The 12,201-nt window shown below is 46.2% G+C and overlaps 1 protein-coding gene across 1 annotated transcript; it reads right to left on the bottom strand.

Moving 5' to 3' along the window:
- Window positions 1-524: 524 nt before the first annotated feature.
- Window positions 525-10,848, bottom strand: TDRD6 (tudor domain containing 6). Its single transcript, XM_071548227.1, has 5 exons — window positions 4,272-10,848; window positions 3,730-3,848; window positions 2,714-2,803; window positions 2,233-2,290; window positions 525-730 (listed from the first exon to the last, which is right to left on the bottom strand). Exons 1-5 carry the CDS (start codon window positions 10,846-10,848, stop codon window positions 669-671), a joined length of 6,906 nt encoding a protein of 2,301 aa, XP_071404328.1. The 3' UTR covers window positions 525-668.
- Between the last annotated feature and the right edge of the window lie 1,353 nt (window positions 10,849-12,201).

Here is a 12,201-nt window from a genome sequence, read left to right as displayed (position 1 = left end):
GCATTTGAGCTTATGCACAGGGAACAGACACATCAGTAACAAAACACATTAACAAACCAGTGTATGTCAGCCAAAGCTTTATTCCAGCTTCTTCCATTGCTTTAGAACAGCACCAAATGAAAGACTTCAGCCCACAACTATATTCCCCTATGGAGAAAAAAAAAAATCTCCCCCACCCCCGCAAAAATACCCTTAACTTTTTTTTTGAGAAAAAAGAAAACACTCAACAATGCAACTTTTGCTTTCCAAAAGCAAACATCAGAAAGCAGTGCTGTACAACACAACAGCATATACAGAAACTCATAAGAAGCCTTTGTTAAAGAACCACCCACCAAAAAATTGTTACAAGTCAGTGCACCCACAGTCAGTAAGAAATGCCAGTCAAGAGGCAAACTTCTATTTAAGTAAAGAAAGTACAGATACAAGAAACAAGCTAACAATAACAGTTTAACAACAACAGCTATAAGAAAACAAGTTGACCATAATAGTCTACCAACAACACTGTTCTAGACAGGGAAGTACAGTAGTGACAGGCACTTGATCAGTTAAGTAGAAAAAAACCCACTCAATACTTTGCTTATATTCTTGTTCCCATGATCACATTTCCATGGGAATGTTTGGTACACAGGCACTTGTTCAGTTTCATGTGGTGAACACGTCACTTGGTTTCAGCAACGCTGGAGCACATGAGGATCTTCAACTAAATCACAACTGCAGCCTGTTTGCTTTTCTACAGAGAATAAACACAGATTAGACCCAACAAGATGTTCCCATAAATGTGTATTAATGCATTAACATCTGAAGTCATAGCTCTGCAGGGCTTCAAACTAAGTATTATTGACATCCTGGACCACATTAGAAGACTACACTTACAAAAAGATGAAACAGCAGACCTGCCCTAGAAGATGAAGTGCTCCCACATGTGAGTTACACCTTCAAGTCACTCCATCCCTCAGTGGGCTTGGCATAAACTTATCACTGCAGTTTTTGCATCCTGTGGATCAGGTACCTTCTAATCAAACTGTCTCTCTAGGCACTGGCACACGTGTGCAGCAAGATCCAGCTCTGTGGCACACAGTTGCACCACCCGAGCTCCTTTTCCTGTGATGTTGTGAACTAATTCCATGCAGAGTGTTCAAGAACAGACAATAGGCAAATTTGGACAGTAATAATTAGCAACCAAATAAGGGAAAACAACTACAAGTGGTAAAAACTGTAAAAGCATTATAAAAATAACAAAATCAAGAATAATCCTGCATTTGAGAGATGCAATTGAGGGACAATTTGGCAACTCACTATTTTAACATTTTGATCAACTTCTTTTAACTGCTTTTTTCTGCTCAACAGGCAACTAAATCTGTTGCAGGCTTTATTATTTGTTACCCATAAACCAGTCAGCTTTCAGTACAGTTGTACTGAAATACAATTACCAATTCAATCTCTGAAAGCACAAATGCTATCTCTACTTGAGCTCAGTTCAGTTTTCATAAGGCAGCCACAGAAACAAATTGCCCAGACAGGTTTTGGAGTCTCCACCCTTGGATAGATTCCAGACCTGGCAGTAAGGTTCTTACCAACCTGATCTAGCTGACCCTGCTTTCAGCAGTTCCAAAGGTCCCTTTCAACCAGAACTGCACTACAATTCACTGGATTATAAAGATAGTATATAATCAGAACATGTACTATTTATTTGGTACACTGAATAGGTGTTCACACTTCAAAATTTTTAAGTAACAATAAAGATGTACATGCACTATTCACAAACTACAACTAGGATGGTATTATTATGGGTTTAGATTTATAGAGCAAGATCTATTATGGGATTGGGCACTTGAATCCCAAACTAAATGCCTGGTAGAGTCTGCTTAGCAGTCACTCACCTTGCCTCAAGAAACATGACCAAGAATAGCATGCTTATGGCAGATGCTCAAAATGCTACCAAAATCTGTAGCTTGGGTGAACCACCCCAGCTTTTCCAAGAGGCTTAATCCAATAGGTGAATAAATACTAAATTGATTTTAATCCAAACAGAATGGCAGCTCTTACTGCATGTAGTCACCCCTAAACTGACAGTACATAAGCTAAAGCTACTAAGAAAATCCCAACAACAGAATCCACTACAAACTCAAAAAGGTTTTAACTGTATTTTCTAAAATAAGCATTTTCTTGAAAATTAGAAAGCATCCCAACCCCAAATACACAACCCATTTGGGAGATTTAAGGTAGACTTACCATGAAGTAAGGACTCCTCTGGTAAGGACTGGAAGTTTTCTGTTGCAGGGGTTAATGCCTATACAAAAAGGGATCCTGTCAGGAAGCTGGCACTGTTGCCAAGACATCCACTGAGGTCCTTCCTTTTATATTAGACTTTTTACATCAGCACTACTGGACTCCTATTTACTACTGTTTTCCCCCCTTATAACTCCCCTTACATTAGTCTTCTGCCCACTTTTCACTTCCATTCAAAAACTGCATGTGAAGGAGTGACCTGGAAATTCATCCTGTTATCACCACAGCATGGCTGATGACCTGAGCTTTGGGTTCTAGACGTGAGTTTTTCATCCACTGGGAGGTACTTCATGAAGAACACTGGTGAAAACTTTAGTATTCCTTCCTAGTTATTTCATATTAGAAGTATTTGTCATGATTTACCAGCTAGTGAGCACCCTTTCTGAAAACCAGTACTGTCCAGTCCACTACCACACTGCCATACCTCAGATGATCTGCAAGCCGAGCCGGGAATACCATTCCATACATTCTCAGGATCCACAATCTCCTCATTGCCACTGGAGAGATTCAAGACCTGCACAGACAGAGCCAAAGTGTACCTAGCACAGCAGCAATACTCTTAAATAAGACACCTCAGCAGGAAAACACAGTTGGATCTTGCAAGAAAGATCAAGTTAATCTCTAATAAAACTGAATATAACTACTGAATGTACTCAAGGTTCTTCTGGACTTCTAAGCTAAGCATTATGAGAAAGAAAGGCTGGAAAACATCTACTAGGTCAGAATCAGAGGGAAGCTGATAAATAGGATATCATTACATAATAGACACTGACACTCATCTGATGTGGTTTGTTTTAGATACCCAAGAGATCTACTTGCAAAAGAGCTGGCTTCCATGATCTAGGCATTCAATCTCCCAGAAGGCTGATTTTATATAATGATCTTTTGGAGCTGCAAACTTAAGTTAAACCTTTAAAGGTCATTTTATCCAAGTATAATGTCTGTGATGAGTGTACATAGACATACACTCCCCCTGAGCCAAGGGAAGACTTCTCATTCATCCCATAGCTTAAAACAGTAGAAGGCAGCAGCTCACTAGATTGCATCTTCCATTAACTACCACCAACCACTAATGTAATACACATTTCACTAAAGCAGGAATACTTTTGGATTCATTATTACAATATAGCTTAAGTTTCTTCCCAAGGTTCTATTGCTGTAATACTAATTCCTCAGAAAAGCAGTAAAATAGTGCCAGGTTTTATGAGCATTTAATGGTAACACAGCTCCATAGCAGAACATTAACTCACAGGCCAGACAGAACCAGACACACGAGAGCCTGTCTCAGCATGGAGCCAGATCCTTCAATATTCCCAGTCAATACAAGCAAATAATGTGAAGAGAGTATCAACAGCTGACATGTAGCATCCAACTCTGTGTGAGATGCTGCTGTTTCTATGGAGCCTATAAATGCAGAAAGACTACTCAGACCATACTTACCCTGGTACCTTGTTCAGATATCTCCAAAATGCGAGCCTCGCACCATTGGAGGGAGGTCCACACCACACACTTGGAACCAACAGCAAAGCCCTTCAGATTACAAGGATAGTCAGGGTGTGCTAAAAGAAATGATGACATATCAATAAAGGAACAAGAAAAACCCCCTACATAAAACCTCACAGAAGTCTCCCCTCAAAAAACCTCAGATGCCCCACACCATTGCTGCTGTGCTTTCCTCCAAGCTACTTGATATTTGAAAGTTAAAAATTTCTAATTTTGAACAATCTTGCAAATGCATTTCATGTTCAGAAATGGATTTCCAATCAAAATTATTAATATACCCAAGTAAAATCAGTTGCTGTTACACTGCCAGACTAAACATGAGGCTTAGTCTGCTATCCTGAACCCATCAAAGTATACTGACATTAACACTAATATGTTAACTTATTAGGGAATAAAAATCATGTTTCTACAAAAAAGCTATTCTCATGTTTGAATGGGCACATTCTGAATATTTAATCCTTAAAAATCAGATAATTTACCTGCACTGCAGTCAGCCAAGTTCTCATTTTGCTTTTCTTCTTCTTCATCCCCAGACTTACAGCCTGACTGCACACACGTATTTCCACACTCTTTAAATGAGTCACATTCTTCCACACAGTCATCTTGCTTCTTCTGCCAGCCCTTACATTTCTCAGCTTTGCAGTCACATGATTTTACAGTGAAAACAGGCCTCTGATCTGCTGAGTCTTCTGTAAGAAATGAAGGTTGACTTCCACTATTTGAAGAACTCTGCAGCACATGTTCCAACCCTAACAAGTCCTTCTGTGTGTCTTCCTGAGAGGGTTGAACATCAGGCAGCAGCAATTCCATAAATTGCCCAAACTTGGCACTTAGCATTGACTGCTTTTCATGGGTCTTCAGGTCCAGTTCTTTCTCAGGTCTATTATCAGGTGATGACAGCATTAGGAGAGGAGGATCTGCATCCATCCAATCACCTAGTAGATCTTCTGCTTGATGAATTCCAGACAAATTCACTTCCAGTTCCTCTGTGTTCTCTTCCAAAGAAGGCAGAGTATCAGATGGAATCAGCTCTACTGACTTCTTTCCACCACTAACTGAAGGCACCAAGTTTTCTTTTTCATTAAATAATGTTAAAATTTCAAGAAAGTTCACAGCTGTCAACTCCCCTGTCTCCTCACTACCACCTGGCAGCTCCAGCAACTTCTGCTCCAACACTCTTGCCTCACTGTCTGTTGCTGTCTGCATTTTAAGTGACTTGGTTTCTAGTGCTTCCTTTGTTTCTTCACCAAAGGAGGACTTCCCTGAAAGTGCCTCCAGATTCAGCAGGAGCTGTTTCAGATCATCATCATGTGAATAGTGCATTTCTAATGGATCCAGCTCTACTAATGTCCCTGTTCCATCACTTGAAGATGTTTGTGCCTGGAGCAGTGGCAATTGCTGCAGTTCTTCTGGTTTGTTTTCTAGTAAAAGGTCAACTGCTGAAGCACTGCCTGTCAGTTCTGCTTGCAGGTCAGCATCCTCTCCCAGCAGTACTTCAGACAGTTCTTGTTCTGAAGCTGTCATTGCACTCCCTGAAATATGAGGGCTGCAGCTTCTCATGGGTTCTAGTAACATGCAGTTACCACTCAGGCTTTCAGACCAAGGTCTCTCATTATCAAAACTGTTCAGATGCTGTGCTGTTTCATACCCATCATCAGGATTCCCACTGGCAGCTCCCACTGACATATTTGCTTCTGCAGTTTCTGAGCACTCAGAAGTTACATCCAGGATAGGTTCAAAACAAAGTAAATCACCTTCCTCCTGAGATAATCCACAAACAGCAGCAGTATCTTTTTCAAGACAAAGATCTATATCCCTGTTTGAACTCCTATTTTCCTTTAATAAGAGGTTGTCAAGGCTTGAGAAAGCCCTGCCACCAGTTCCTTTATTAGCCTTCCAAAAAGCCTTCATCTCTTCATTAATACTATTCCCAGAAGCTTCCAGTTTGACAACACACAGAGGGACTTCAGAATCTTTATCTTTCCAAGTTTCTACTACTTCAGCTTCCAATACAAGGTCTGCAGTCATATCCAAAAACTTCTGATTTGCTTCACTAAGCCATGAGCCCTCTGAGGGACTGAAACCTGACAGACAGCAAGCAAATGCTTGACCAGGCACTCTGAGCAATTCACGTGGAATCTCTCGGACCATCTCCATGCCAACAGCTTCCTCACTTCCATAATCCACATGTCGAACAACTACACTGTCACCTTTTATACTCCTGATTTGAGCTCTGTAGAACCATCCATCTTGACTGTATTTTGCTAGACAAATATCACCACTTTTAATACAAGATCTGCCATCATTCAAAGAGCTTAGTCCAAGCTTTTCCAGATTCTCTATTTTTTTCTCAATGTAGCTCAAGATTTCAGTATCAGCACTGTGACACCAGAAGTATTCTGGACCATTTACCACCGTGACATAAACTTTTAAAGTCTGACCTGGCTCTGGAAACTTCCAGATAAATGATTTACAATCATAGGAAATCTCATTTGGTGCCCGAGGAGGCAAAGGCTCACACACAGTTATCATGTCATTGTTCTCTCTTTTATCAATTATTTCTGTTGAACTAGATCTCTCTGTACTTGCAAGTTCATCAGCTAAATCCACTGTTATTAAACCTTCATGGTCACTGAGAATAACTTCCCATTTATCCCCAACCTTCTCTACAAATTCACATGACAGCAAGATTTCACTTGTTCTCTTGGTGAAGTAAAGCACTGCTTGCTCTGTCCAGTCTGTGGTTTTTTTGCATTTAAGTCCACCTAGAAAGCAGTGAATGCTTATTGCTGGAATAGATGACAAGTCCTCAGGGAGCCTGCGTGCTTGATGGACACTGATTACTGAAGTATCACCATAATCAATATAATGGACTCTTATCAAATTGTCAGAAGTCTTCTCTTTTACTACAGCTCTATACCACAAGCTGTCTTCTGAATAAACAGCACTGATTAAATCTCCTGCTTGGAAAAGCTGTTTGCAAGGGTTCTTTGCTAGTGTCCTATTGTTTAAGCTTTCCAAAATGCTGTTAAGCTGGACCTCATCACTCCCTAGCTGAACATAAAAATCCAGTGGATCATTGACGTAAGACACATACACTAATGTCTTAAGAGCTGGCACTATCTTCTGTTGTGGTAGATCAGATACATTTTTAAGCATCATACACTGGTGTTCAGCATCAGAATTAATATCTGACAGTGCATCCATCTGCACAGAGAGGAGAGACTCCTTCCCTGCTTTATTTAACAAAATTGCATCCTTTTTACTGCTAAACATTTCATTAGATTTTAGCAATCCAGCTGCCCAATCTCCCTTCCTGGAGGGCTGGAAAAGGCTTACATCTTCTCTGAAATGCCTTTTACTCCCATGTCCTCCCAGAGCTTCAGATCTGCATTCTTTAGTTACAACAGGCCTCCCTGCATTTAAAGCAGAGACTGCAGTCTCATTCACACCTGTATTTCTAGAGCACCATGACTTACTTTCTACATGACTACGTAGTCCTGCATTGTTTACACTTAGCTCCTTTAGTTTTGAATTAATTTGAGTATTATTATCAAACAACTCCACCTGCAGTGTATTATCAGAGTCCTTTGCTACTACTATTGCTTTTAATTGTTTTTCTAGGACAGCTTCCTTAAACCATGCTGCAGCTTCATTGGAAACAGAAGATACATCAGATATGGAACACTTTATGGCCTGCATTGGCACAAGCAAGATATCAGAAGCATCATATGGCAAAGGAAATAGATTATCTTTCTCCATGGTCTCTGTGTTCCCAAAATCCACAAAGAAGACTTTTGCTTTAGGTTCTGTTTCCATAATTACTCCCCTGTACCACTGACTGTCAGCATACCTTGCCAGGCACAAGCTCTCAGACTTTCCCAAGGTTCCTGTGCTGGTCATTGTTTCACTCAGGTAACTGATGCTATCAGCCAGCTGTGCTAAGGTATCTGAACATCTTTCAAGTTGGCAGTAAAACATCGATGGATCCTCAACATGTGTAATATAAACATCTTCCTCACTCCCAATTTTGATTCCAAGACTAGAATAATAGTAAGAATGAAGCCGAACCAAAGATGCCAGATGCTTTTGAGGAAATAAAGGTCTGGCCACACCTCTCTCAGTCAGAAACTGGCAAGCACTCTGAAAAGGTGTGAATAAATCTACAATGTTAAACATGTCCCTATTTATTGAAGCCAAGGCAAATATTGTACACTTCAGTTCACGTTCAGAGGAGGAATTAACAACAAACTCATGAAAAGTCTTAATTGCTTCCTCATCCCAAGCAAAAGGATTCTGACCATTGGGTTGGATTAAGTTGTAAAGGCTGCACCTGAACGCCTGAGCCTCTAATGTAAGGAAGCATTCATTAATTGCACGGAGGTTTGTTAGACACACCTCCTCTCTGTTGCCATAGTCAACATAGACAACTTCTACTTTCTCTGCACAAACTGCTTCACTAACAATTAAAGCCCTGTACCATTTCTTATCCTCTGAGTACTGGGCTAAACACACAAGATTTGGCCAAACGTGTGGCTGGGATGAATTCTTACAGTGCTCCTGAATTTCATCCATTAGTAACTCCAGCTCATGGCTATTTCTACTTAACTGACACCAGAAAAAACCAGGATTTTCAACATATGACAAAATAACATTAACTGTACTTCCCACTTCTAAGTGGCCTCCACAAGAGTACCCTGGCTTAATTTCCACATAGTTCTGTCTCAAAGATGAGTGCAGGTTTCCCTCACCCTTACAGTCCTGAGCAGGAAGAGATTCACTACTTTTACAATTGTGAATGGCTGCAACAGGGCTCTCTCTGACCATCACAGCCACATAAGGATCAAGGGCTCCACTGCTGCTCTTTAGAGCAGACTCTTCTCTGAGCCTCTTCTCTACATTTTTTTGGTTTTTTTCTGTAGCACTTGCTAGGCAAGAGGCCCATGTCACAGAATTTTCATCTGAATTTTGGAGAGCCTTGGGTATTTCACATCTCTGGTATTCAGCATAACCTCCCTGGGCCAGGAGTTCACTTACTCTTTTCTCTCCTGATTGAGACTGGTCAAAAATTTCAACCATGCATTTGTCACCCTGCACACTCAAAAACAAAACCTTTAGTCCCTTGTTCAGCACAATCTCCCTGAATGCAGACACAGAGGCTTCACTCCAACTCCCTCTCAAAGGGGAGACACCTGCCAAACAACACTTCAGAGCTAAAGCAGGCAGTTCCCTGAACCGAGGCAGCAACTCCTTCACCGCACACCAATCCACAGTTTCTGTACTGCCTCTGTCCACCAGGTGTATTTCCACCCCACTGTCCAGCACCCTGGTGACCATCGCTCGATAAAAGCCACCCTCATTCCCACTGGCACAACAAAGGGATCCAGGGTGTGGTTCCCACCCAGCACCATCCAGATTCGTGGCATGAGAGTAAAAATTCCACATGCTCTGCCTCAGTTGCTTGAAGAGATGGTGATGCTCATGGAGCTGCAGCCAGAACTCAGATGGGTCTTGGAGGTAGGAGATCTGTGCGCTGTATAACACACAGGTCTTCAGATGTACACCAGGGAGAGCAGCAGGGGCCAAATACCTGTGTGTTAGACCAGCAGGTGCTGCTGGTGGCAACTCCAATTCTTCACCTGAGGATTCTTCTACTTCCAGCAGCTCATGAGCCTCATTTTGGCTCACCTGCTTATGACTGCTGACCAGGCAGCAAGCCTGAGACCCAAAAAGATGGTTCAAGTTAACACTGTTTTCCCCATACAGGGTCACATAATAGAGATGCTCAAAGGAGTTAAAGCCTTTGATGTGAGCATTCAGTTTCCTGCCTTGCACCAATGCTTTCAGCACATCGACCTGTGATGAGGACCAGCCACAGTCTCCATCTGAAATTCCCTGAAGAGCACACAGGTAAGTCACCACAGGCATGCGAAGACACTCATGAGACAAGCGGCGCAGGTTAGCTCTGGTCACAGTCTCCTTCCTGCCATAGTCCACAAACATCACGAGAGCTGCCTGCTGGTCCTGCTCCCCTGCAACAAGCTCCAGCAGAAGGGCACGGTACCACTGGCCATCCATGCCACGAGCAGCACAGGGCGAGCCCACTTTGGGCAATAAATCCTGCTCCCACCAGTTGTAAGCGTGGCACATGCTATCAGAGAGGCAACGGATCTCCTGTGACAGGCATTGCAACTGGCAGTAGATGTGGTGTGGGTCAGAGACATGTGTCACTAGGATGGGCTCTGTCACATCCAGCTGAAGCTGTGGGTAGAAGTAATCCAAGGCAGGTGACAGGGGCTGATACGAGAGCAACATGTGAAAAAGCTGAGGCACTGCCAAAGCTCCAAGGGAATACGCTGGGTGCTGCTGCCAGGGCTGCTTTTTCTCGTGCTCAAAAGGCAGGCAGCGTCTGAGTACCCGGCCAAACCAGACAGGAGAGACCCGCCTGGCCAGGCCCAGCTGCTGCATCTGGGCCACGAGCCGGGGCAGCTCCAACACCACGAGCTGCGCAGACATCACCTCCTGCACCACACCAGACACCTCCTTGCCATGCAGGAAGCTTAGGAACTCCATCGCCTCCACCGTCCACTTGGAGACCGGCGAATCCCCGCAGTCCATCCCCTCGGAGGGCATGACATTAGCCACGACACAGCCCAGCACCTGTGGTGGCAGCTGGAACAGCTCCGGGTATCCCCGCGCCAGGTAACAGCCGGACGTGGCCACCACGTACCCCTCGTCCAGCAGGAACACGCGGTACCTCTGGGCGCTGCAACTCACCACGCAGCAGCGGTACCAGAGCCCCAGCATCTTCACGAGGCCCAACTCGCCGGGGCACAGCCCGGCCCCGCCGGCAGCCGGCCCGCCGAGCTCCGGGCGGGCCCCCAGGCGCGGCCCCGCCGCCGCCTGTACCTCGCGGTGGAGGCGGACATAGTCAGCCTTGCGGTCGCCCAGCAGCCCCCACAGCCGCAGGACGGGCACTTCGGGGCGCAGCCCCACGGCGCGGACGCGCAGGGTGACGGTGTCGCCGCGGCCGAGCGGCCCCGGCCCGGAGCCCATCGCGGCCCCGAGAGCTCAGCGCGGCCTCGCGTCCCGCACGCGGCGAACGGCCCGCACTGCCCGCCGGCACCGCCTTATACACCGCACGCGCCGCCCACGTGACCGGCCAGCCGTTACCGGCCGTCTCGGGGGCCAAGACCACTTCCACGACCGCGGGGTGGGGGGAGTCAGGGGCAGTGAAATACCGGGGCAGGAGGGGTGGAGCGGCTGATATACGGGGGTCGCTTCTGCTAAACCGAGGCTGCCCGGCGGCCCCATAAAGAGGAGGGTTATTACGGGTTATGGGCGGGGCGCCGCTGGGCTCAGCGTAGAGATCCCCGAAGCTGCCCCCGCCCGGGGTGGAGCGGCCCACGCCGGCCGGGTGGCTGCGGGGCGGGGTGAGAGGAGCGAGGCTGCTCAGCTCCCATTGGTCAGCAGGGTTCTGGGGGCGGGACATGCGCGCAGAACTTGGCGGCTATTGGCCAGCGGGGGCGGGGGGGCGGGGCGCGCGGGCGGTAGCCGCTGTGTGAGGGAGGGGCCTCGGTGTGAGGGAGGGGCCGGAGTGTGAGGGAGGGGCCTCAGTGTGAGGGAGGGGCCGGAGTGTGAGGGAGGGGCGGCGGTGTGAGGGAGGGGCCGGAGTGTGAGGGAGGGGCGGCGGTGGGAGGGAGGGGCCTCGGTGTGAGGGAGGGGCGGCGGTGGGAGGGAGGGGCCGCGGGGTGAGGGAGGGGCGGCGGTGGGAGGGAGGGGCCTCAGTGTGAGGGAGGGGCCGGAGTGTGAGGGAGGGGTGGCGGTGTGAGGGAGGGGCCGCAGCGGGAGGGAGGGGCCTCAGTGTGAGGGAGGGGCCGGAGTGTGAGGGAGGGGCGGCGGTGTCAGGGAGGGGCCGCGGCAGGAGGGAGGGGCGGCGGTGGGAGGGCGATAGGGCTGCGATAGCAATGTACCTGCTTGACACTGATGCCGTGAATAACCCTTCCCCCCAAAAACAGGACTCTGAGCACTTTAGTGTAGGGTAAGATAAAAAGTAAAGGTCCTTTAATAACACAGGGCCTACAGCCCACAGGAATACAGGATGACATGCATGTGCCCCAGTTCTTGTTTCTATGGCTTTTATAATAAGATCCCTCCAGTCATTGCTTTACACATTTCTCAGTCCAACCCCAGTCCCACCCCTGGTCCAACCCCTGGAATTGGGTCTGTGGTCATCAAGACCCTCTGTCTTCATCAGCTCCTCTTCCTCGGGCACACAAAGGTCTCTTGGCGTTCATCCAGTTCTGGCTTTTGGGTCACTGACCTGTGTTTATGTTTCATTCTGTGGGCCTTCTGATATCCTTCAGCTCTTTACCTTGGAAAGGAGTCTAAACAAGATTAATTAACTAA

Source organism: Pithys albifrons, chromosome 2 (assembly GCF_047495875.1).
Source record: "Pithys albifrons albifrons isolate INPA30051 chromosome 2, PitAlb_v1, whole genome shotgun sequence".
In the NCBI taxonomy this organism is placed as follows: Eukaryota; Metazoa; Chordata; class Aves; order Passeriformes; family Thamnophilidae; genus Pithys; species Pithys albifrons.
The sequence above is the reverse complement of the archived record's forward strand: the minus strand, read 5'-3'. Positions and strand labels throughout refer to the sequence as shown.

Excerpts from the sequence above, each read along its gene's own strand:
- TDRD6 (XM_071548227.1), bottom strand. The coding sequence starts at position 10,848 with ATGGGCTCCGGGCCGGGGCCGCTCGGCCGCGGCGACACCGTCACCCTG. Across the intron at positions 2,804-3,729 it reads TATCTGAACAAGGTACCAGG|GTCTTGAATCTCTCCAGTGG; the intron begins GTAAGTATGGTC and ends CTGTCTGTGCAG. Across the intron at positions 731-2,232 it reads AGAGGAGTCCTTACTTCATG|AAAAGCAAACAGGCTGCAGT; the intron begins GTAAGTCTACCT and ends TATTCTCTGTAG.